The 26,814-nt window shown below is 33.6% G+C and overlaps 1 protein-coding gene across 3 annotated transcripts; it reads left to right on the plus strand.

Moving 5' to 3' along the window:
* Window positions 1-26,814, plus strand: Start1 (Steroidogenic acute regulatory protein-like). Of its 3 annotated transcripts, none has more exons than XM_068765759.1 (12): window positions 1-75; window positions 785-865; window positions 1,717-1,865; window positions 3,276-3,434; window positions 5,357-5,410; window positions 5,910-6,030; window positions 7,111-7,280; window positions 21,178-21,333; window positions 22,287-22,391; window positions 24,240-24,445; window positions 25,478-25,590; window positions 26,398-26,814. In XM_068765759.1, the coding sequence occupies exons 2-12, from the start codon at window positions 793-795 to the stop codon at window positions 26,505-26,507; spliced, it is 1,416 nt and encodes a 471-aa protein (XP_068621860.1). In that variant the 5' UTR covers window positions 1-75; window positions 785-792; the 3' UTR covers window positions 26,508-26,814. The 3 variants fall into 3 exon arrangements, with proteins under 3 accessions (XP_068621860.1, XP_068621859.1, XP_068621862.1); XM_068765758.1 differs by having other exon boundaries at window positions 16-209; XM_068765761.1 differs by having other exon boundaries at window positions 29-75; window positions 774-865.

A 26,814-nucleotide genomic window follows, 5' to 3' on the forward strand; every position in this document is an offset into this window, starting at 1 on the left:
GTTTAGAGAATAGAATTAGTCTAAGTTGATAACAAATTTTAAATGTTTGATAACATGTTGTGATTGAAGTTACAAGTACGTGATGTATTGAGTATAGTTAATTATAATACTATAAGTGTATTAAAGCAAATAAAGTAGAAAACAGATATGATTTTTATTTAGTGAAGAAAATTGAAGCGAGTCTTTGTTTCTATTTATCTATAAACAATGTAAGAATTAATAATCAGTGCATATATATACAAGTTTATTCAATAAAGTTGTACTGTATTTTGATTTTGTGTTCGGTAAATAAATTTCTCTATTGATAATTAATTTATCTAAGTCAAATGAAAATGTCTAAAATCTACTCAGTTTAAGTATTGTTTTATGTTTCAAGTGTTTATGAGAAACTGTGTTTATTGCTTTGAAATTGTTTACTACTTTTAAATGTTAAATATTTTAACAAGTTTTGTGTATAATACCAGAAACTTTTCTTTGAAATGACTAAGAAGTCATTTCAAACATAAAAACTTTGGATGGAGTCATTCAATAATGACGCGTCCATTATAAATATCAGCATAAATATTGAGTAACTGAAACAATGAAGTATTTTCTATGTAGTTCTTAAAATTATATTGGTAAAATTATAACAAATATGGTAACTAAATGTGTAAGAAGTTAAAAAACAATATTTGGATCAATTTATGGTACTAATTCAAAGCAAATATTAATTTTAATGAATGTTTACTAATAATTAGATATCCATCTCATTATCAATAATGTATTTATAACAGTATTGTTTCAGAGGTCATAATGGCTGAACATCGTATTAGGGAAGCAGCTGAAATTCTACTAGAGAGTACAAATCCTCGCTATAGGACTGCATGTAAGTATATTTACATATTTTTATATTTTTAATCTTTGTCATCAAATAACATATACAGGTTAAAAGTTAAAAATTGAATACACACACTTTTGTGGGACCATTTTTAAGTTTCATTCTTAACCTATCAGCTGCCTATGGACATATCTGACTAAACTCCCCAGATGTTTATGGGTCAGATCTGCCAGAAACAAAGTAGGCTACTACATTATATTGAATCACCCTAAAAATACAGTTTAAAATGGCTTGTTCTTGATGTACTACTATAGGATCATAAACAATAATATTTCATTTATCACTTTAAAAAATTACTACCAACACTGATAGGTGCCATGTTGCGGCACACAAAGGTTAAGTTAAGTAAGAGTTCAAATAGAATACAAAACCTATGGCTCTAGTTATTCATACTTGACACTTGTTCTGTCTCAATGAGTTGGTATTGGCAACAAAGCAACATTGCACACATTTTCCATCATGTTGGCTTTAGTCAGCTAACTCATCCCCTAGAGAAATTTTAGTATAGACCCCTTGGTAATACAAGGGGGGTGGTCTGGATGCTATCCTTCGTACATTGAAGTAGTATATGTGCAGTGGTCTCCTTCTCCATGCCATGCACAGAAGACTGACCAGATATTTGGAAGCAGATCAGTTATAACATGGGGTGCATTCCATAATTTCTTTTGGCAATGTAACTGAAATGACACACACTTACATAGAGTTTAGGTAAATAGATGATATCTTCATTGTTACTTGCAGTTTCTATATGAAGATTTGGTAATTCTATGAAGTTGCTACTTAACAAACATATTATTTGTTGATAAATATACTTATTCAGATATATTATATTGTTTCAGCTAACACTCAGTCAATAAATCTAACGACGGAAGATTTGCTTGCTGGATACAGGCCAAATAATAGGATGTCATCAGTGCGAAGATTTTTCTGTTTATTTGTTACTTTTGATCTGCTGTTCACAAGCCTGATGTGGCTTATTTGCGTTGTGGTAAGTTTCAAACATTATACATTATCATTAATATTGTTTTTATTCCTTCTATGCTAATCCACATTCTGTCTACTGACTACGTAAATAATTTGTGTGGAGAAAGTGAAAATTAAATGAATTCTCTACTATAAGCCAGTACATTCAGCAAAGGCTAGACCCTCCTCTAGGTGGATTGATGTAATAATCAATGCCCCAGTAAGTTGCTTGGCAATCTTTTTAGGGAAAGGATGTGAGGAAAAGAGAGAGGATTTGTGGAGAAAGAAATGAGAATGAGCAGTAAAAGTTGTGTACACTCGCATTGTAATATCCCTGTCCTTAAGAAAGCAGGAGCAACCATTAAAATAAATCTTTGAAGGAGGCCTATGCCTATGCAGTGGGCATTACTTCTTTTTAATTACTTATTAACACTGAACAGGTAACTAAATATTAGGATCTGTGTATTGACTATTTTCAAAATTGGTAAAAATATGTCATCATGTTTTTTAATAATTTCAAATTGAATGTAAATTAAAGCTTATCTTCATTGATGTTGCTCCAACTGATTACTTCTCTTTGGGATTTGGGCGGTTTAGTTATTTTATTTCCAGGAGATAAATTTAATACTTTAAAACTGGCTTATTCTTTTTAAGTGAGTAATAATCTGTGAACATTGACAAAAAAATGCAAATTTATAGATTATTATATGTTAATTTAAACAAAATATAGCCCGTTAAAAAAATAAAGAGGCATAGATATATTTATGACAACCCATTGAAATGTTATATTCCTTGTGGTTTATATTGACCTATAAAATACAATAATGCTACAGAGGGTGATTGGTAAGAGATGAAAAAGGGATGAATGTTTAGGTCATTTGTCTTGTGAGGGCACCATGGTGAACCGCGATGGGTTATTAGGTAGGATGCTACCCACTGTTGAGCGGAATAAAAAGTGAGCATGAGTCTCCTCATTTTCTAGGCATGCCCTGCACAGATGGCTGTCTGTAACACCTATAGACGTTTCTCAAATACTGCAGAGAATTTGAAGGAATATTAATAAATGGAAAGAAAACAACAAAAAAAACCTTAACATTTAAATCTAAATTAAGTAATAAAAATAGTAATATAATGGATTTAGTGTAAATAGACCTGTGATAATTTGTAAATCTTGATGAGGAATAGTAAATGGTGCTTAGAAGAAAAAAGTTTAAAATGGAATGACAGATATATTGAAGTATGGTGGACCAAGGAGTGAGAGGACATATAATGAGTAAAAAACTTAATGTAAATATAGTACCTACACTTAACATGATTGTAGGCAGGTACAAGAGGCCTCAGAGGCTCTAATAAGGGGGCCATTAAAAAAATTATATTAAAAAGATATGTTAATGTTATATTAATAATATGTAATAGTTAATTAATTTCTTTCCAGATGAAAGGCGAGACGTTAGCGCAAATATTCAGTAGAGAAATAATACATTACAGTATAAAGACATCACTGTTTGACATTGTGCTTGTTGCACTGTTGAGGTTTCTTTTGCTGATATTATTTTATGCCGCGCTTTATATCAACAATTGGAGTGTTATTGCTGTGAGTAATTAATTTCAATCATTTATCAAAATATAACACATGTAATCGGAGATAGACATTCAGATACAGGAGGAAATGTCCTCACCCTGCATGAGATAAATGTATCCGGAACTTGTTAGGACTAGTAATAGAGATAAGTTAATAATTTTCTAGTTTCTTTCATACTGATCAATTATACAATCAATTATTTTGAGTAATCTGTGAAAATGTGCAGTGTATCATATTTAATCTAAAAATAGTTCTATTTATAAAATCTATGCCCACATGTACAATGAGAAAGATGAACACAGAAGGATATACATAAATCAGAGAAAAAAACTAATATCACCGACGCTCTTACTCATACTCTCAAACATAAATGGCAACAGGCTGGTCAATTTGCCCATCTCTTAGATAACATATGGACCGCTAGAACCACCACTAGGCATGGGCCGACATGTAATCTTCAAGTGGCTTGTAAGCAATAAATATCTAAAGCGAAAGATAGACTGGAGTAAAACATATTAGAGGTCTTCCTTTACCCTAAATGGCATCAGGACCCAGGACATACTACATCTAACACATAAATGAATTAATTATTATAACTGTAAATTTTTGCAAATGCAAAACAATTTCTTGAAATGAAAAGGCTTTATTATTATTTATGGGCATATGTTGCTTTTCTAATTAAAATAATATAGATAAAAGTTTGGTTAATAAATATTGGTAAGATTGCGGATAGTCGCTAGATACAGGGAGGACAAGACTGCTCATTGTGGCTTATGCCTTGCAATGGCCGTCATTAGTTGATATAAAGATGATGATGATAAACAAATATAACAACCTAGTCAAGGAAATCACTAAGAATAAATTCATAGATATTTTGTATGTGGTTGAGTAAGTGGTGTAGTGTCTAGCAGTGTAATCTCTCATCATCTCATTTCTTCATTAGGCATCCAAAGGCATTAATGAGATCATTAAAAATTTAGTAAGGTCATGTGAGAAGCTAAAAAGTCTCTGTACTACTATCTGCTACTTCGTACTACTCTTCTAGAAAGCGATAGACCCAGAAATCATTATGATACATAGAAATATTGTGAAAAATATTTTATATAATTAATTTACACCCTAAAACTATTCTAATACATTATTATTAGGAATTTGTGTAAATGAAACCCATTTACTCTGAACAAAAAGGTAGTAATTTCATAAAATGTGCATTTATGGTTTATTTTATTAAAATTGGAGAATGTTTATTGTTATGGTTCAGTCATTGATAACAACACATTCCTGAATGATTGATATTAGAGTTGTATCAAATTTACAATGGCGTTTCAATTTATATGATATAGTATAATATATGATAAATATATGTTGATAGCTTTATTCTTTTTTAATCTAATCTTATGTATGTATATTTATAGCCATATACAGGGTGATTGTAAAAAATATGTGATTATAAAAGTCTCATATTACAGCAAAAACCTTTTAGGTTTTTATAACTATTTTCAATTATCTAGATAACATTTATTTACTTTTCTAAAAATTGAATGTGATATGCCAATAACTAATGTTAGTACAGTCTGCAGGGATGGATAGTGAACAATAATAAATGTTAATATGTAGTATTTCATATGTGGTGTAGCATACATTAAATAACACCAAATAAACTATACATTCACCTCTTTAAAGCATTTTACCTATAACGAATACCTGTAAATAACCCTTCTTGTTGAGTGATTTGACGGTGGCGGTTGTGTAATTCGCATTGTTTGCCGCATGCGCATTTATCAGCGGGCTGGCGGGCGGTGCACTTTGTTGCACGACTACCACTGCATGTGTGGAAGTGGCTAAATATTGGTCCTTTTCTTACTTAGGATGGACTTCCGCAAGGTAACGGCTGATTCCATTAAAGAATTAATATAAGAAATTTTTTGTTGTAGCTGTCGACGGGTGGAACGTGTGCCTTTTTAATAGCCAAAGTTTTCGTTTATGATGTAAGTATGAGGTAAATAATTTAATTTAATATTATTAAATATAATTACTAACTTAAGGTTCTGTAGACCATGGACTTTTGTAAGCGTAACGTCAAATGTCTAAAACTATGGGCGAATTTTAAATACAGAAGTGGACACCTAACGGTTGAATTGAGGATGATGATTTAATTAATATTTAAATAATGAAATGTGAAATACTACTTCTACTACTACAGCTTACATCTGCTTCTGTACATGTAGACCCTAAAAACAGTTCACCATCTTCATCATTTCATTATTTCCATATGCCAAGTGCTGGACATAGCCTCTCTCCTTCTCTCCTCTCCTTTCTCATTCTCTTTTAGACTTCTAATAGGACCCTTACCAGATCATATGTCAACTTTAAATGTTTATTTATTATTAATATATATATAACATTGAATCCATCTCCATAATTTCTTAGCATATCCATAAGGTTAATAGAACTATTTGAAAAGGTGATCTTCTAAATTTGTTCCAGTGGCCCGATGCCTCTCAGCCTGTGTACCAAGTGTTCCTCATCCTTGCTTCTTTCACTCTGTCCTGGGGTGAGGCGTGGTTTTTGGACTTCCGGGTGCTTCCTTTGGAGTTGGAAGCCAATGGTGAGTATTTTACTTTAATATCACTTGTTTTACCACCATGTTTGAACTACCCTCATTTTAGTTTGTATATTTAAGCTGTATGATTAAAAGCACTGACATTTTTTGATCCAACTTTAAGTGCCTTTTTCTCGATTAATGAACAATTCTTTAGATGAAATTAATGAAAAATGAATGCTTTATAGTTTTGAATTATAATAATATGTTAAACGCATACATTTTCCTATATCTTACTTGGACACATTCCTCCTCGAGTAAAAGAGAGAGAGAGAGAAAGAGAGAAACAAAATGTCAGGAGAGAGAGACAAAACGTCAGGAGATGGGGACCAGAAAGTAATTTCGCTTTCTTATGTTAAATCCACGCGACATTTTTAACAAGTGTTTATTTCTAATCAACAATATATCTGCCTTCGTTATCAACAACCTTTTGCCATCCAGTATATAAGGTCTTTCAAGTACGTAATGAGGTGCTAAATGACAATCGAATATCGACTTGCGATTCTGCGCATTACTTTCCGGTCCCATTAATAGTCTTGAATTACAATGAAAAGTTAAATATCCATTATATACATAAATTAAAAAATCTAGTTAAATTAGGTTTTTGACAATATTGGTTAATTATACTAACGCTTATGTAACGGTTTGAAAATTTTTTTAATTTTCTTTTGGTAGTTTTTAAACTCCTTAAATTCAGACCGACACGCAGCAGATGCATTAACAATTTGCCTTTTAAAAATAAGACTTGGTTCCATAGACGGATTCATGTTCATAAAGAAATCGAAAAGCTCATTTGCCATTATTAAACCTTTCGGCACGTTTACGGTGTTTGCTGAAGTCTTTTGAAGACAAACATCGTGATTATTGTATATCCCCATAGATATCTTTGAAGGAAGGAACGAAGAAGACAGTTCCTATACGTTGTATTGCTGTGAAGTTAATACCGAAGTCTTTTACAATAGGGGGCGCATAGACTAATGAAGTTATGTAAAATAAAAGTAAGATATAAGAACCTGATTTAAATATACTAACTGATAAAAATAATTATAAAACAAAAGTTTCAAAGTTAACGTGATTTGTTTATAGCCCAACGGGTAGTGACGGAAAGAACACCACTCCTGAACCCCGACAGGCCTGTTGGTGCCCAGTCCACGTATGGGGAGTCGACGGTGAACTGGTTCTCTCCGGTCGAAACGCCCGAGTCCAGCCCGAGACCCAGGATGGCTGGAGAACAAGTCATCCTGACCCAGGAATTGGTGAGTAACATCATCACAAACGTCATTTTAAAGGAAAGGGACTAATATATAGCTACTTCCGCTATGCAGCCGCAGTCGTGCAATGAAATGCACCGCCGGCCAGCCCGCTGATAAATGCGCGTGCGGCAAACAATGCGAAACACAACTACCACCGTTAATTTATTCTACACGTGTTTCACATCTCCACGGGGCATCCTCAGGAGATGTTACACTGACCAGTGCCAAACACCCCCTGTGGGATGCCCGGGATGACCCGTGGTGCATAGTGGAAGTAGCTATATTTTAGTTTCTTTCTTAGTTAGGATGGACTTCCGCAAGGTAACACCTGAATCTATTAGATGTCATCTTAAAACTTTATACAGTATGATTGGTAAAAGGGGTAAAATCTTCAAAACTTTTTGTACACACACCCACACACACTCTCACATATATATATACATGCGTGTATATATATAATTAATGTACGTAACATTTATTCCTATTACAGTTAGTTTAATACATTGTTATATAACCACAAATAGTGAAGGTCTCTTTGTATCTAATTATATCCCGGTACACGAACATATTACTAAAACTAAGAATATGGAGGATTTCCAAAATTTAATTTACCACCATACCTACTATATGTAACACAATAATAGCGATTCGGCTATCTTTATCACCCCACTCAATTTTAATATCACAATATATCTTACAGTATTTTGGCGTGAAAATAAAAAAAAAACACCATGAATAATCATAAGAAAGATTCCAAATTCAAATTGTAATATTTTAAAATTATTTGTAATTGTAAGTGTTTGTGGCCAGACTATATATGTACTACTTAAAGCAAAAAGTGACATTGTCATCTAAAACTTCCTGGCATTAGGAAGACGGGTTATTTCTTTTTTTTTTTTTTCAAGGAATGTCTATAACATTTGGCAAATGCCTGTTTGTCAAAAGTTAAAATATCATTTCATTCAGCCCAAACATTTTTTAAGAATGTTTTGTATTTCAAACGCGCCATGTCTCGATAAGTCGATGTCATACTGCATTAGATGTTCGCGACTTTTTTTCACCAAAGAATTGACCGATATCGTTCCGTAGCTACCGTATTCTAATTTGGCTTCGTTCGATTTCTGCCTATACAACAAACTCAAAAAGCCAATGCGGGGAAGCATTTTGACACGATCGAGAAGATAAAAACCTAATCGAAGCCTCGAAGGCTGTATCGGAAAAAGACTATTCCGACTGTTTTGAGGACTGGAAAAGCGTTGATAGTGCGTTTTATCGAACGGAGAAATAATATTTTTTTAGCCCATTTTAAAATGATACATCTATAACCAATCATCTTGTATAATTTAAACAATAGTCGCCTACTAGAAATCTAATAGAATTTTAAATATCTAATAGATTCAGGCGTTACTTTCTAAGTCCATCCTAAGTAAGAAAGGGACTAATAAAATATATAGCTAGCGGAAATAGCTATATATTAGTCCTTTTTTTACTATTAAAATTTATAATAATAATTTAAAGTTCCTTCATACTAATGTACCATATTTTGCAACATAAATGTAGTATTAAAAACATCAAATAAAAATTGTAGCTTTTTTATGTGCAATACCGAATTTGAATACGTTTATATTTTTAATCTTCACTAATTAGAATAAACCTAAATAATGTGATGTAAGTAGTGTTATCAAGGAATTTATCTCGCAATTATGAGATTAACTTATTTCGTAACATACGTACTTTAAGTTTCTGAACGTGAAAACATGTTTTGCGGGTTCGTTATTATATCTTATGATCCACGGTACGCAAAAACATTGTATTTTATTTACAACAATGTTTACCGAAGTGATCCTGGAGTCCCAGGAGTCAATGAGACACTCGACGTGGTTCTACGTTCTTCTTCTTCTTCTTCCTTCTCTTTTCCCTTTATTTGGGGTCGGGTCTTCTTATCCATTTGCGCCAGGCCACTCTATCCTTGGTTGTCTCTGCATCAAGTTGAAGGGTTTCCAGTTCCTTTCCGATATTAGACCACCACGTAGCTTTTGCCCTCTCCCTTTTGGGGAATTCTGGGAGGCTTAAGGCAGTTTTTACCACGTGGTCATCTGGTTTTCGTTGAATGTGGCCATACCATCGCAATCTATTTTCCTGTAATTTGTCGGCGTGGTTCTGCGTTCATGTGACAAAAATTGCAGTTCACAATTTGAAACTGTGGGTTCATGAAATCTTCTTTTAATAGTGAAAATCTAAAATAATAATAATGATATATATATATTTATTGCACACAATAATTACAGTAATTATAACTTATGAAAACACAAAAAAACACACACACACACATAAAAACTTTTCTAACCTAACAGATCTATAACCGTGTATGTGTGTGTATGTATTCATCATGGGATCTCGAAACCTCGGCGATCATCTTTACCATAGGCTCTTTGCATTTATTATTCAAGGTCGCGTGACATTAAATAAAAATGTTTGCTTGACTTTGTAATAAAAAATAATCTATCAAGTTGATAATATGCATATTAAATATACAGTATAACGTGTTGAGTCTTGCAAAACGCAACTGCTGTCTATCAATGTGATATAATCTCCACATTTTTCTCGAGTTTAGGTACGGTAGAAATCAGCATGTATTCTCCGGAACAAGATAAATTTTGAATATAGCCAATTAGAAAGAAAAATACAGCTACCTATGGTTTAAAACATGGTTGCACAGACTTATTAAGACTAGGGGCAACTCGGGCAAATCATGAACTGATGGCGGGCCGGCCACTAGAAGTATAGGTAATTAAAGACAATTAAGAATTGATACTAAGTAGAATTCAATATCTTTCGAATGTACGAGAGTATTATTTTTGCTGTCGGCGGGCCACCAGTATTCGACCGGCGGGCCGCGGTCTGTGCTCATGGTTTAAATCATATTTACAGTGATGTTCGACACCACATCGTATCTTATGTTAAAAATTACATAAACTTAGCGTCGCAATTACATGATTGTACTACCTAAAGTTTGAAATACAAAATCAATATATAAGCACCTTTATCACGTGCGAATTGTTGTTTGTCCATTGGCATTAAGTTCACCGGTGTTAAAATGGAAGATGGGTTACGTATTTACAATAACTAAACCCGAATGAGAAATGAAATCTGCAGTAGAAGCAAGGTTACTGACGTATCTCGAAGAGAAGGAGTGGCATGTCTGAAGTGGCGTGGGGCATATCGCTTGTGCAACGGACGGATTTAGGGGTTAGAAGGATTCCAAGTGGCGACCACGAGCTGATTGACGCGGCGTGGTATGTCCACTATGTGGACTGGTGATGTTAGGGTCGCAGGAAGTCGATTGTGATCAACCCAAAACCGGTCGTGACGATTTTTTGGAGGTTTATGCCTTGCAGTGGACGCACATCACCTGATATGATGATGAAGAAACTCAGGGTGTCTCAGGTATACTAGCTCGGGTCTTTACATTTGCAATTGTGGATTTATCTTTGATACAGACGGTATCGAAATTTCCGATAAATATATAACAGTACGCAGAGGGCTGGTAGACCAGCGATAGAAGAATGGGACTGGATCGTAGAACGCGGGTTCAATTCCCGGGATACAATCTTATATAATTCACACTTTTCGCAATAATTATATAGAATTACCACTGCTCACAAACAAGTTTCAAAACGATGTGTTGCAGCGTTTTCTGCTTACCACAATAACACACTATGATCACCAACTCGCCTGCCAAGCGTGGAGAATATGGTATATCCCTTCCTTATAAAATATCTTAACGTACGAAATTGCAGTACCTTCTTATATGATAAACAAAAATGCAAATTTAATCCGCAACATATCTTTGAATAATTCTTTCTACCCACATACGACATGGGACTGCATATGTGGGTACTATGCTACACAAACAATTGATTTTCGAACGTAAGGAGTATAATTAGGTCAATTGAGCAACAATTAGGGTCAATATGCTGGCGATACACACGTGGATTAGCAAGCATTAAGGTAACGTGCTTTATATGTAAGACATGAAATTGGTAGATTATGTCTAATTTAAATTTTAAATATATTCTTTCAAATTCGCATTTATATGCGCTTTGGAATCGTAAATTATTTTATTATTATACATTTATTTTATTATTATACAATAGAAAAATAAACAATGTGATAAACTGTGACCCTGTACTGTGATAATTGAAGAGAGGATGAGAGTATATAGTAAGAATGTATGATGTATGATAGAAAATGAATGAATGGTAATATGATCGATAGAAGAGAACGATAATAGAAAGAAATATGAAACAATTATTAAAGACAAAATAGTCCTATTCCCTAAAATAAAATAGGATGTACAAGAGGTCCCCAATAACGGGGGCCGTAAAAAAAAACCTGTCATCTCTCGTTGTTTCCACCACGTTATATATACATATATGTGTGTGTGTGTGTGTGTCTGTGTATATATATATATATATATATATATATATATATATATATATATATATATATGTATATATATGTATATGATTCTCTTGGTTGTTCGAATAATCCGTAATTGAGATCATAATTATCCTTGGATACGATTAGGCGGAGAATCCGCATAATAATGTTAAATTGTGCGTAACTTGCGCACGTCCAAACTACGAGTAGTAACAAAAACACAGAAATAATCTGCAATGTTCAGCAAAAAATAAACGCTTGTTTATGATTTATCTTATGACCATATAAAACATCTTCTAGCTTAATATATATTTTTTATCATACATAAATCTACAGCTAAAACCCAACTGTCTTCATATGACATTCCTTTACAATGGAAACGCATTGAAATCGTACGGCCGTTTTTTTATGGCACCTATTTTTTGACCCAGTCTGTGTTTCCTCATCATGTACAAGCAGGGACATTAGTTACAATAGATTTTTCATATTTTTTGTTACTTCTACGCTCCTCTTTTGTCTTTAAGATATTTCATTCTTCTATTGTCTTTCTCATTATCTTCCATACCTTGTTACCTATCATACATCGCCACTTTTTCAGAATAGTGTAACAATTGAAAATATTTATTTTTATCGTATCTACAATTATTGTATTCATTTAAGTTTATTTTATATGCATTATTTTATTATCCTTTAATATTATACAAATCTAAATCACAATGTTCATTTTTCTTTTTTAATAGTTTTTTTGCAATATTTATCTTCTATCGACTTACGTTTGCTAGCTACAGTGAAAGTTACAATAAAGCAAGGGACACAAAGTCCGCAAACCTTTATTGCTTTAATTACCCCTGCACTTTGGTGTCTCGCCGTCAGCCCCGACTGGGTCGTTCGTGGAATTCGTCGTATGTTTTCGCCGGTCTCCTTTTTGTTAGATATTTCGACGGTGGTCACGTTATAAACAACTATATATACACACATAGTTATATATTTATTTTGTTAAATATTCAAGGTAATTTCATTTTTTATTTTTTATACGTAGATTATTTATTAATGGTTGAAATTTTGATGGAAATTTCGATCGCTGATTATCGAGTTGCATTCATTTCGTTTATGAACACAAATAAAATGATCTGAATAACAATATGCGGACTTGTCGCGGATGAAAGCCTGTATAATACTTAACTGTCACGGTAAGGTTATATTATGGCGCTAATTCCTGAAGATGTCTCTCTTCAGGAATAATATTTAATAAATCGATTTAAGGCTTCTCCGCATTTCTTGCCCGCGATTCCTTATACGTGCAAATTACTAACTGCTTATGTATAATTTTATTGGACAACTCTACCTTTGAAGGATGTAAGTTGTAATATTTATTGATGGGTTACATGAGTAAACGCTTTTAAGATGTGAAAGTATTGCTGTCAATTGTCAAATGTATGGGAGACTATATCCAAAAATTAATGGTTTCAGAATCAATATTAATTCATTTTTTTCTTCCTTTGTTTCTTTATTCTTTATGAAGCAACTGCGATTGAAATCAGTTTGATGTTTTTTATTTATTATTGTATTATATTTATAATATGTATTATACCTTATTTATTATATATATGTTACATATGTATGTTTATGTACGTTGGTTTGTAAATACGTATGTTTTCTACACGTCAAATACCCATTATTAGTATTTCTATCTTTTTCATGCTATGGTTGTCTGTAAGAGATTGCCTTGTGTGATAAGACCGTCATTTGTACCTTTTTGTAATGTGTACAACAAAGAATATTAAATAAAAATAATTTAATCATTGTTTACTATCTGTTACTTCAAACAGTGTACTGGTAGAAGTTTTTGGAATTTCACATTCCAAGTAAAATAAATCCATTGCTTATGATGTGCGGTATAATTGAGCAGTGATATAGCAAATTATTATAATACCGCTTTATGTATTAAAAAAGTTGGCAACCTCTTACCGGAAAAAATCATAAAATTATGTCGTCAGATAGACAGACGTGATTCAAATGGTGCTTATTCCTGCTGTGTAATCATATATACAATGATGCATTTGATATTTTTGAAAGTTAACCATATTTTTTTTTAATTTAACCATAGACAAAAAAAATTTACCTCTGTGACGAGGTCTACAATGCTACATGCTTGCATAGATCAAGCCTATTTACCCTTGATTTGATCAATAGGTTGTTCCATACCTTAGATGTTCGTATTTTAGCCGTGAATGGATGTTGTGAATCCGTGTGTCTTGTTGTTTGATGGAAGAAAGTGGATGGGGAAATTAATCGTTGTAACTCCGACGCGTAGTTTCTAAAATTAAATCTATAGAATACAGATAAACTGGCAAATTTTCGTCGAAGTTCCAAGCTATGTAAGAGCTCTCTAAGCATCGGTCTAATGAAACTCTTATTTAATGGAATCAGGCGTTATTTTGCGGAAGTCTATCCTAAGTGAGAAAAGGACCAATATTTAGCCATTTCCACACATGCAGTGGTAGTCGTGCAACAAAGTGCACCGCCCCCCAGCCCGCTGATAAATGCGTATGCGGCAAACAAAGCGAATTACATAACTGCCACCGTTAAATCACTCAACACGTGTTTCACCCCTCGACGGGGCATCTTCAGGAGTCCGGACTCTTGTGTTTGGCACGGAAGTGCGGAAGTGGCTGAATATTGATCCTTTTCTTACTGATGAAACTTTTGGTTTCAAGTTTGGTCCAAATGATAATATTTTCTATATATATCAGAACATGATATATCCATTCTTAACTGCACAAAGGCAAGATAGTTGCCGGTTGCTCCTGTGAAGAAGTAGACATCAAGGACTGGATTTTATTATTTAATAAAAATATAATACACGCGTTTAAACCATAATTGAACTAATCCACTCTATTCTTTTCGAAAGCTTACTACATTTCGAAACTAAATGAAGCCATTTGAAATTCAAAAAGTAAAAAAAAAACTTCTTTTTCTAAACTCATTGAAAAACGCTTACATAGGATTATATTTGGCCATCTTTTTTATATGTATTAGATTTAATAAGAGATTTTATCTACACTTTATATGTTATATGTTTCCTACATATATGTAATGTTACGGTTTGATTGTAGACAGATTTCAGCCCATATACACTTACTACAAGGTATAGGCCTCCCCCAAAGATATCTACGGGGAGATATATCGTAATTGCTATGCTTGGTAGGAGGGACGCTCCTGCTCTTTTTAAAACCTGTTTGTGAGCAGTGACAATCCTATATAATTACTGAACAAAGTGTGAGTTATATAAGATTGTATCCATGGAATCTTACCAGCTACCTACGATGGCAAATCCCAGTCCTCTACCGCTGGGTTTTATACATCTTCCAACAGGTCTTAAGTCTTTGTGGGACGCCTTTGTCCAGCTCTGAAAGTCCTATGGCTGAAACGAAGACGACGTATACTTCTTAGGTCCAATGAAAACGACACAGTTGAAGTTTTTTTATTTCAAATTTCGAATAGCATTGTGAACGTATTGACAGTGTCTTTATAACGTTTATGCTAATCCTTATATCGCCTTACACAAAATAAAAAATAACTAAAATAATAAATAATACTATATTTTTATTATTATTACCTTTATGCAAAAAAAAACTACGATATATACAAATCATGGAACATTAATCTATAAAATGATACATTAACTCGTGGTACAGTCGCGTTGAAAAAGAATATGCGCTATTAAATTACACGTCGACATCAATTTACCACGCTTTGTTTTTATAAATTAATTAAAAATGTTATTCTCTTAATTTAATTTTGTTTTTAGATGAAATTTATCAATACTTATTTAAGTACATAATAATAAAGAATTGTATTTGATATTTTCATAAATTTATTTTATATTAATTTTTTTAACGATTCTGTTCTTAACTGTACATATCACTAATGCGATTATTGCATGTGTGAGTAGAATTTTGTCCTCAAATGCTGATTGAAGATACAGACAGACGTCAGTAAGAAATCGCCTTTCGTCACAGTCGGACATATAATTTGTTGCTTAAAATTTTGCTATCCATAGTTGTTCTAGGTGAATAAATCAGTTTTAAAATATTTTTTTAATAATCATATTAAACAAAATGAGCACGAATATTAAAGATGTGGATGTAAAGATAACGGAGGAGGATTTTAAGAAAAACTTAAGTGAATTGGAAAATGTGGAGAGTCAGGAGGAGATGGAAAGGAAATTGGATAGTTTGATGAAAGGTGGTTTCTTCCTCACTGCATGGATGAAGAGTTTATTCAACCCAAGCAGCAATGAGGAATTCAAAGCTGAATGGTTGACGGCAAGTGATTTTATTTTTAATTTGTTTTAATTATTTATTACATTCGTTCATACATTTTGGATGCTTACGTGTAGTTTTAACATTAAGTTTTTTTTTTATTATAATATTTTTTTTATAGTGTAAATTACGTAAGAGTAACATTTTGGACGGATGTGCTGTATTAAACAATAGTACAAGAACAAAGAAGAATCCAAGTATAAATTATTATTATGTAATATTAACTTTCAAATATGACTTGAAGAGGTTTTAGAAAAAAGTTGAACATGCTTATTATTAATATGTAATTAATAGTATATTTTATGGACAAAAGTTGCATTACTTGCTTACATTTTCTTTATACCGAAAACTATCACGCCTTGGGTATGTACGCGGTGAGACGGGTAAAGAAAAGTATCGGTGGTTACGTTCTGTCATGCTTCCCTCCCCCCGCCGCACTTTCCTAAGGCGCGTCATGGCAGTTACGGTTGATCATGTGACACGGGTGACATATCTTTGTTGAAGAAATTTTTTAAATTTATACCGACTTATGCTTCAATTCGCCAATGATTGGCGAATCATCATTGGCGAATATAAAGCTCAATGAATCCGCTGGCTTGGTCACTTGGAGCGAATGGGATCGGATCGGAGCGTGAAGGTAGCGTACCTGGAAAAACCGAGGAGTCGAAGACCAGTGGGTATACCCTGGTATCGCTGGATCGATCGCGTTGAGGCAGAGTTGCGCGAATTGAATGTCAGCCAATGGCAGACGATGGCGCAAGATAGAGGAAAGTGGAAGTCTCTCGCTTCGGAGGCCAAGACCCACTTTGGGTCACTGAGCTAGCGGAGTAGTAGTAGTAGTAGTATGCTTCAATGTTTTTTTTAATGCGTAGATCAATGGCGTGGAATTGTCTGAAGTTAATTTTACGATTGCAATATTACGTAAATATTTTGTAGTATTATATATAGATCACGTGTAGGTCACGTGAGGAACGTCATATGAGACCTATTTGATAGAATATTAAATCAAATCAAGATTCTCTTTAATAGCTCCTTTCAACTATATATTTACACTATCCAAATGAGTTACCTAGCAATTGTCGTGCTTGTTAACTAGAATCAATTGAACGCTGCTTAATAAAGATACGACTTTAATGAAGTTATTACACGCAGTTTTCATTTTGAAACATCATGTAGACAGTTTGTTTTGGTATATATGAATGTTACATCCTACATTGATAACGATGAAATTGTTTGTTTTAATCATCGACTAATTCGCTGCCAAGCCCAAATTATATGAAGTTATCCTAATTGCCATTTATATTTTGCGCGTTATTGTTTACCAAAACCCTGTTATTTCTTTGTAAGAGCACATATACTATCATACATAATCATTTAGAAGCAGAAAATCAAAGACGAGTATATTGCTCAGTAGTATTTTGCTCTGTGATATCACACATTGTTGTACACTATCAAAGTGAAAATTCTCAATGGTTCTATAGCTTATAATTATTTATTTTATTCCTTGTACAATTCAAATTAGTTATAATGGACGACGACATATCAACTGGCAGTGATTTTGATTCAGAAGAAGAATATTTTCTAAATGATAGTGATTCCGTGACTGAATCAGATGACAGTCTATCTCTTATTGCAAAAAAAGTCCACGATAAATGTGGTATATTTTTGTTAAAAAAAATATTTTTTTTACATATTTATATTATGTTTGTGGCAAACAAATTGCTTATTCCAAAGCCTGTTATAATATATTTAAAGTAGGACGAGTATACTCGTCTTGGCAATGCGTGGGACCCTGCCGAAGACGAGTATACTCGTCCTTGGCAGCGAATGGGCTAGAGGAACCATGTTCAACGAGGTAACTCAAAGAATTACTCGTCTGAAATGGCAGTAGGCGAGGATTATCGCGTAAATTTCTCGAGTGGCGACCCCTAGCCGGTATTTGCGGTGTGTGTATGTCCCCAACTTAGTAAAAGTCGCTGGATGCGGATTGCTCAAGACTACATCGCGGCGGTCTTTGATTAAAGCCTACACCTTGCAGTGGGCGTCTATCCGCTGAAAAATAGAACCTTAGAGCCACTTTGTTTAAATCTATCTTAGTTATGTTAAATAAATTAAATAGCTGCATTCGGAGGATATAAAAATAGACAGCTGTTAAATTTCATTCATGCTATGCTATTTTTTGCATGTTATAGACCACGGTGTTATAAGTTATTTGTCTAATTTATTAACGAATTTTTTTTTAAAGAAGATTTAATTTACGAGGAAAATATAATAATATGGTTTTTCTATTTTTTCTTGTTAGATTTCGTATTAAATTGAAATAGCGAATTCTTTTACCGATTAAACATAATTAAATGTAGGGTATATATATATATATATATATATATATATATATTTATATATATATATATATATGTGTATGTATAGAACATGCAAATAGTATGTATAAACTTGGAATAAAATCTTAGGTCGTACTATTTGTGTCGGTTTGGTTTTGAAAATATTACAATCTTTTATTGTTAAAATTTACACTTTATACATTAATTATATAGGATTGCTACTGCTCACAAACAAGTTTCTAGAGGATGGAAAGCAGAGTTCTGTGTGTCCCATTATACCACACTGCGATCGCCAACCCGCCAAGCGTGGCGAGTATGGTATATCACCATATTTTTGGGGAGGTCTTTGTAGCTAAACGATCGAACCATCGCTTGGAATCTTTACTGCCAACAACTGATGATATTACAGGGCTGGTGTGCTCTTTCATCATAACGATAGACAATATACACTTGAATATTTAATGGAATCAGACGTTACCTTGCGGAAGTCCATCCTAAGTAAGAAAAGGACCAATATTTAACCACTTCCGCACATGGTACACCGGTACACGGTGTAACATAACTCCTGAAGATGCCCCGTGGGGGGGTGAAACACGTGTTGAGTGATTTGGCGGTGGCGGGTGTGTGATTCGCATTGTTTGCCGCATACGCATTTATCAGCGAGCGGGCGGTGCACTTTGTTGCACGACTACCACTGCATGTGCGGAAGTGGCTAAATATTGATCCTTTTCTTACTTAATATACACTTGACTCTAATTTTCTTCACCTTCAAGAAATTACGAATGCTTACACGAATGGTGAGTGATAGGAAACTCATTAAACTCGTACTTTCAATCTAATCGTTGAATAAATAAATAAAATAAATATAAGCTCTGAACTTTACCCGTTGTAAGTGTGATAGTCTGTCGCATTACAAATAACAAAGGATTCGACATGTGTCGATGCCTTCGTTCCAGTAACCTGTTTTAACGGCTTAACATTGTATCTGTTTTTTTATGCGTAGAAATTGACCCAGTTCTCATTAGCGTACTTTATTGCAAATTGAATTATATTTATTTGTGCTAGCTCTAATAAATGGTGGATTTACGAGTTATGTAAAACTGCGTTTTGGAATATAAAATAATGTGCTGCTTGTAGCGGCTTTGTGGTATACAAATAAATATCCCGGTATATCATTGAAAGAGATTGACTTTAAATCTAAACTACTTTTATATTCCGAACATCTAAGGTATAGAATAACCTATCGGCTTCATTATTTCCATTAAAATGTAATGTAATTATAACTTTTTTTATGATCACTGTTTCTGCGTATCTCACGTTTCTCCTGCACGCGTGGGGCAATAACGTAACATGTCGAGTATATACGCTTTTAAGGTTCTTTTTTAAAAATTTTCTTTACATACTTACTATCCTTTACAATATATTAAATGCCTTTCTTTTATCCTTCACATGTTCTATCTTACTTCTTGAAAATCTTCTTTCATACATCGCCTTTATTCCCTGATCAATTTTACATTACATAACACAGGCACTTTATTTCTAGTTCAATTTTCATTCTAAATTTTGACAACGGTTTTGTTTATTTCCTGCCAGTTTTACTGATCTCCAAGGTCTAGAGTTGAGTTTTATTTATTATGATCTACACCAATTTTTAATATAAAACTCAAGGAATATAGGGCGCGAATTGTCGTCTCACATCAGGCAAAAGATGCTTGCTCCTTATATTTTTCTCACCATCTCGATCTTGGAATCAAAGCGAGACAAACTATAACTTAGGAGTCATCAATTCACATGTAAAGATTTCTTCTAGAAAAGTATGCATTGTCATAAACCTCGTCATCACTTATATTTTTTAATTTATAATCGATTAATGCTGATGGCACCATTACAGTAACAATGCCTCCTTGGGAACCTGTACCAAAGTTGGAGGTCGTAAACTTAGTGTCACTTAATGAAGATTCGATGTCAAAGGTGTCAGTGTCAGGATTTTTTGTTGATTGTCGTTGTAAATGGGTATTTGTGGGAGATAAAAGATCATTATTTTAATAAATGTACTTCATGATGAAGACTCAAAACAGCCTGTGCACAATAGTGTGACTCCAAACCTTGGATGGTTTGTTAAACGGTTTTATTTAGTTCGACCCGTACGGAATTTGTTTATTTATTTGGGTCAAAATTAGAAATTGAAATTTAAGCACCTTCCCGTTGTCAGATTGATCTGAAATTTGGTACACACATTTAATTTAGATGACAATACAATATAATAAAATCAATAACATTATAAATTTAAGATGGCCGCCAATACAAAATGGCGGATTACATATTTTTCCTTAACCCCCTCAATATGGGTATCAAATGAAAGGGCTACACTAGTAAAACACGATGATTAGGTCAAAATTTAAAATTCAAGATGGACGCAGTTCCAATATGGCGGACTAGGTACATATTTTTCCACAACCACCATAATATGGGTATCAAAAAACCGTTTAACTAAAAAGTTTTTTAAATGTTTTTATTTAATGTTTATTCGGAACTAACCTCTTCAGTCCTTTCTTTGTTTCGTTACTTTTGCAAAGTTAAACAAGTTTATCACTACATGTTACGTTATTTCATTATGATTAAATTTAATATGTCATTTTATACATTTTTAAGCAAGTTGTGCTCAGTTTGAATTTATTTAAAAAAGTCAAACTTAGTATTGTGGTATATTTAAAAGAAGCAACTGGCTTGTGAACATAAAAAAAGTATTTAGTATTGTTATGAGAGGATGGTTTCTTTGACTTTATTCAACAGATTGACGAGTATAAACAGCAAGCCGAAGAGAGTTTGCAGAGCGCTTGGCGGCTGCTGCAGATTCCAAATTGGAGAGTCGAGAAACGCGGCTCCCACCGCGGGGACATCGTGGAGTCCACTAACACGGAGCAATACGGCAAGGTGTACAAATTCACGGTCAGTTTATTGTACATGTATTTATAATAAAAGTTAAAAAAAATCGTTTATTCAAAATTGGAATTTTTAACAGAATTCTAATTAAGAAAAGGACCAAGATTCAGAGTCACTCTGTGTTTGGCACTAATCGATGTAACATAACACCTGATGATGCCCCGTGGAGGGTGAAACACGTGTTGAGTGATTTGACGATGGCAGTTGTGTAATTCGCATTGTTTGCCGCGTGCGCATTTATCAGCGGGCTGGCGGGCGGTGCACTTTGTTGCACGACTACCACTGCATGTGCGGAAGTGGCTAAATATTGGTCCTTTTCTTACTTAGGCACTTTCGCAAAATAACGCCTGATTCCATTAAAAAAATGAGAATTCTAATTGATTGTCAACTTGATATCTTTTTATATTTTAAATTAATTTTATTTTTTAATCTACCATTTATACGTGTGTATGCGTGTGTTTATAAAATTCTCGTGTTGCAGTATTAACCACTGATAAGAGCGTCGACTATAGTCGACGCGCACATCCGGGTCGACACTGAGCCCTTTTTGCTCTTTGAGACACCGATGAGAGTGTTTTACATAACAAGCTGATACAGATATACATTACGTTCAATTAATGTTATTATAATAAACTGTAATTACAGATATAGGTTAAAATATCTTTAAAAAGCCTTGGAACGGTCGAAGGTCGACTTTAGTCAATCAAAGTAAAGTCGCTCGTTAATATTACGACCGATAAAGTCGACGCTACGCTATGTGTATGTTTTGTAACCGACACGCACCACATCGAAGTGATTAATAAAAGAACTCCTTAACACATCTTCACCAATTTTTATAGAGTGGCTTGCTGCAATTATTGCAGCAATATATCCTTGGTTCGAGTACCAATTATTTCACATGTACCGAATTATAGTTAGCGATATAAATTATAAATCTGTTTATTATCTCGAATTTCCAGGGCGTAGTCGAGTGTCCGGCTAAGTTTCTATACGATGAGTTCAAAAACAACATGACCAAGCTGCCAGAATGGAATCCTACCATTGTGAAGTCAGAAATAATCAAGGTAAATAGTTTCTCATTACTCCAGCGCTAGGGTATCATCTTATTTAGTGAACGATTGCTATTTAAACGGCTACTAGGAAGTGTTATGGTGCCACCGAAACCGCTGTACCGCGCCTTAGGTATGTGCGCAGCGAGACGGGGGGAGTGTGGGCCGCTGCGTTCTGGCTTTTTTTTCGGATAGATGTTACAGTTGCACAAATGTGACCAGTGGTAGTCAAGCGGTAGAGAACTGAGACTTGCGAACGTAGGTCGCGAGTTCGATCCTCTTAATTAACTTTTATAATTCACACATTGTATATTGTTGAATTGCCACAGCTCACTAAAATTCCAGACGAAGGGCAGCAGTGTTCTTTATGTACTAAAATACCACTCTGCGATCGCTAGCTAGCCTTCTAAGTGTGCCAAATGTGATGCCTTCTAAGTGTGGTAATTGTTGTATATCCCACTATAGATATCTTTTTGGGGGGAAGGGGGGAGCTATGTCTTACGAACAAATTCATCGCGTATACTTTAACATTTTTTTATTATTTCCTGATATTGCAAACACGTTGCAAGTTTCACGGTCACGAACATTTTATTCGAATCGTTTAAACTTAAGTGTCACCGGATGGGCTGTGAACTGATAAGGCACGGCGGACCGCATGTTAGCAGATAAAGCTGGATAAGTGTGTTTACAAGGCACCGTGAAAAACTGGCCGTACTATACTTTCGACTTCAAGAAATCTCTAATACGTTTGTAATAAACAGAATCGTATATTAAAAAAATTCACGCAAAACTTTATCGGACTACCATATGTAAAATCATATAAAAATAAATTGATGGAATAGGTTTATTATGCCAATAAGCGAATTTAAATGATAAGAATCCTTGGCAAACGTCGCTAGAATGTTTTGTTTCATTTAAGCTTATCTAAAAAAGTTTTATTTATAAATCTGTATTATTAAACTTTTTTAATAAATGTGTTGTTAAGTTTCAAACATCGAATCGGCAGAAATAACTTCGAGCGATGAAAGTGAATTCGAACTTTCGATTCCGAAAAAAAGAAAGCGAGTAATTTCGTTTTTGTTCTTCTGTTTAATGTATTGTAATTAAATAAAAAAAACAGTTCGTAATATATTAAATATTTTAACTTGTCAATGTATTTTTTTTATTTCTGTGTACATCTAAAATTATTGGAAAAAAATCACAACTGTTAAATAGCAAAATCATGCATTTTCTGCAAGTTTTTCTTTACACGGTTTTGACTTAAAAATTTCTTATTTTCAATTTACACGTTTTTCTCAGGAACGTATCTACCGTGTAAATCGGGGGATAGGTGTATAAAAAAACTGATAAAACTAGTCCTGTACCAAAGTTGAATAAATAAATGGTTTTTATTTCAGGAAACTTTTCATACTTTTGATACAATTATGATCCTTATTATTAACTTAATTATTTTCAGAATTATAATTATAATTAAAATAGGTCTAGGTGTAGTTAAAACTAAATACGAAATAACGCTATATCATTGAATAAATAAATAACATAAATAGTCGTGGTTATTTGCCATTCACACTCTTGTATTTGTATCCAGTGGTGATAGAAAGCACTTTCGTGCAAATCACGCGCGACCACAATTAAAATATTATTGTTATTGTTACGTAGCTGTACTATAATATCTTATCTAATCTAGTAGCTGTAGAATATACAATCGTTGGAGGTATTATCATCAGAGCTATAGTGCTATGCCTTCCATTGTCGTCTGTTATATATCCAGTATCGGCCTTAGTAGCTTAGAAGTCTCCAAGACTTATTTTGCCAATTGTTGAAGCTTTAAGATTTAAAAATACAATAATCTCTTGTTCTCAGGAGTTGGGTCCAGGCATTGACCTATCGTACCAGGTGACGGCCGGCGGAGGAGGAGGTTTCATCTCGGCGAGGGACTTCGTGATACTCCGACGTTCGGCGCCGGTATCGCGGGACGGCAGAGTGACTGACGCAGAGCCTTATTGCTACATGACAAGCGGCATCAGTGTCGAAGTGCCGGGATTTCCGCCCAAGAAGGGTATGGTTAGGTATGTTTTGTTATCTTTTATATTTAAAAACTATACAGGTGATTCGTTATAGATGTAAAAGTTTTGAAAGCAGTAAATGTATAAATATCACTTTTCGATAGGTCAATAATTTTTTATCTTCTTCTCTTTAGCAATAATTAATTTTATTATGTAGTAAACTGAATTAAAAAAGAAAAAAGTAATATCACTTTCTTACGTTAAATTCACAGGACTACATTTTTAACGAGTGTTTATTTCTAATCAACAATATATTCATGTTCGTTATCAACAATCGTTTTGCCATCTAGTATACAAATTTTCAATGCTGCAGCGGTAACAAATCAATCGAGTTTTCTGTAAAATTATTGATTTATGTTGACAGAAACAACATTACTTTTCGATCCCCCTAATATATTATGATTACGTTAATTATTATATTTGAAATAATTCATTTTTGAATAAGGCGTACCATATATGAATTAATATCAAATGAGCTATACGTCCCCTTAAAAGCTTTTATAGCATTTATGAATCACACTCTAAATCAGTGATTCCCAAAGTGGTCTATATCGACCCTTAGGGGTCTATGACAACCTGCAAGGGGTCTACGTCAGCGAAAAAAAATTTGGGGGTCCACGATAGTGGATCTCAACACATACACTGATAGTACCTATTTACTTACATCATACTATCTTATAATATCAAAACATTTACATTATTTATAAAAGTACGTATGAAGTAAAAAGTTTGTTTATTTAATGTCAAAACTTTATTTTGAGTGGTTTTAATTTAAATTCAATTAATAAATTATTAGTAATAAATTAGTATAAATTAACATGTGTTTTTACTTTAAGTTTTTATCACTAAACTTCACTACAGTGAGAAATTTACAGGAAATCAATATCAGGTAAGTAGGGGTCTACCCAACACGGAAAAACATAGCAAGAGGTCTACGACACAAAAAAAGTTTGGGGAACTCTGCTCTAGATTTAAATCAGATTTAATTAATACTAAAATGTGATAGGAGGAATTGATAAAAATTTACTTCACCAGGGGTCACAACAAAGTGGGTTGCTGGGTGTTGAAGCCTAAGTCAACACAGACACCCGGCGGAAAGATAGAAGAGTATACAGTCTTCCATTGGCTGATGTGCTGTGACCTAAATGGTAGGTACTTCCACCACAGGTTTATTACAGGATATATATAATTTTAATACCTAACACTCGACTTTATCGAGTTAACACAAAATAATATCATTAATAATATTGAATACACTCTTGTCTTGTTTTAAAATAAACTTCCCTTGAGTATTAGAGAATCAGCAAACCGTTACAGATTTGAAAAAAAAAAGGTTTGCGACTTCTGAAAAATGCTCATATGTATAACTATGAATGTCGAATTTTTCAAAAACCCAATTAACTTTTTTATGCATTTGGTGATGTCCACTAATTATCTCTGCACCACCATGGATTTTCTGGTAGAGAAGGCCAGAAGGCAAAAATAACAAAATCAAGGCCAAAATAAATAAATTCAGTCTTCTCAGAAAGTGTGCTATATAAAATATCAATACCAAAAAGCAAAATTTTTTTTATACCAAAGACTCGACTGTCATTAGTAGATTTTTATTTGTTAATGTCACTTTATTGTAAATTAATGCATAGATTTATGGGCCTTATTCAACCTTTCAACTGCCTATGGACATATCTGTTCAAATTCCCCGAATGCGTACGGGTGAGATCTGCCCGAAATAAAGTAGGCTACTTTGTATTGAATTTCCTTAGAAATACAGTTTAAAATCGCTTGCTATGAATGTACCACAGACAGCATGATCATAAACAATAATATTTCATTTATCATTTAAAAAAATTCGTTCCCGACACTGATAAGCGGCGTGTGTGGCAAACGAAGGGTTAATGAATGTGATTAATATTAAATATACAATTGATATATATTTTCGTCTGCGAAACTTTCAGGTAAAATCCAGCCGTTCATCTTAGACGCGGCGTTTGCTACTGTGATGCTAAACTACATAGTGCATGTGAGGAAGTTCGCGGCGAAGTCCAAGGCCAAAGGATTGTTTTAAAGGTTCCTGTCACCAGGTCGTGCAGCAGGAAGAAGTAAGGTGCTAGATGAGGCCGTATCCGGCAACTGGGGAACTGACGGTAGAGCGATATATAAATTTATAGGCATACGATCTCTAATCATTGATTCCAATTTAAAAAAAAATGTCATTCTATTTTCAATTATCAATTGTGTTTATCAACGCACAAATACGAAACAATAAATTGGTTTAAAAATTTAAATCGCGTTCATACAGAACACAAAATTTGAAAAAACAACAAATTGAGGCTTCCAATTTTAAAAATCGAATTTCAATTATCTTCCATACA

This window comes from Battus philenor, unplaced genomic scaffold (genome assembly GCF_028537555.1).
Source record: "Battus philenor isolate CCGP_79_NKW_IND1 unplaced genomic scaffold, ilBatPhil1.0.hap1 SCAF_20, whole genome shotgun sequence".
Lineage (NCBI taxonomy): Eukaryota > Metazoa > Arthropoda > Insecta > Lepidoptera > Papilionidae > Battus > Battus philenor.

Excerpts from the sequence above, each read along its gene's own strand:
- Start1 (XM_068765759.1), top strand. The coding sequence starts at position 793 with ATGGCTGAACATCGTATTAGGGAAGCAGCTGAAATTCTACTAGAGAGT. Across the intron at positions 866-1,716 it reads TCCTCGCTATAGGACTGCAT|CTAACACTCAGTCAATAAAT; the intron begins GTAAGTATATTT and ends ATATTGTTTCAG. Across the intron at positions 3,435-5,356 it reads ACAATTGGAGTGTTATTGCT|CTGTCGACGGGTGGAACGTG; the intron begins GTGAGTAATTAA and ends TTTTTGTTGTAG.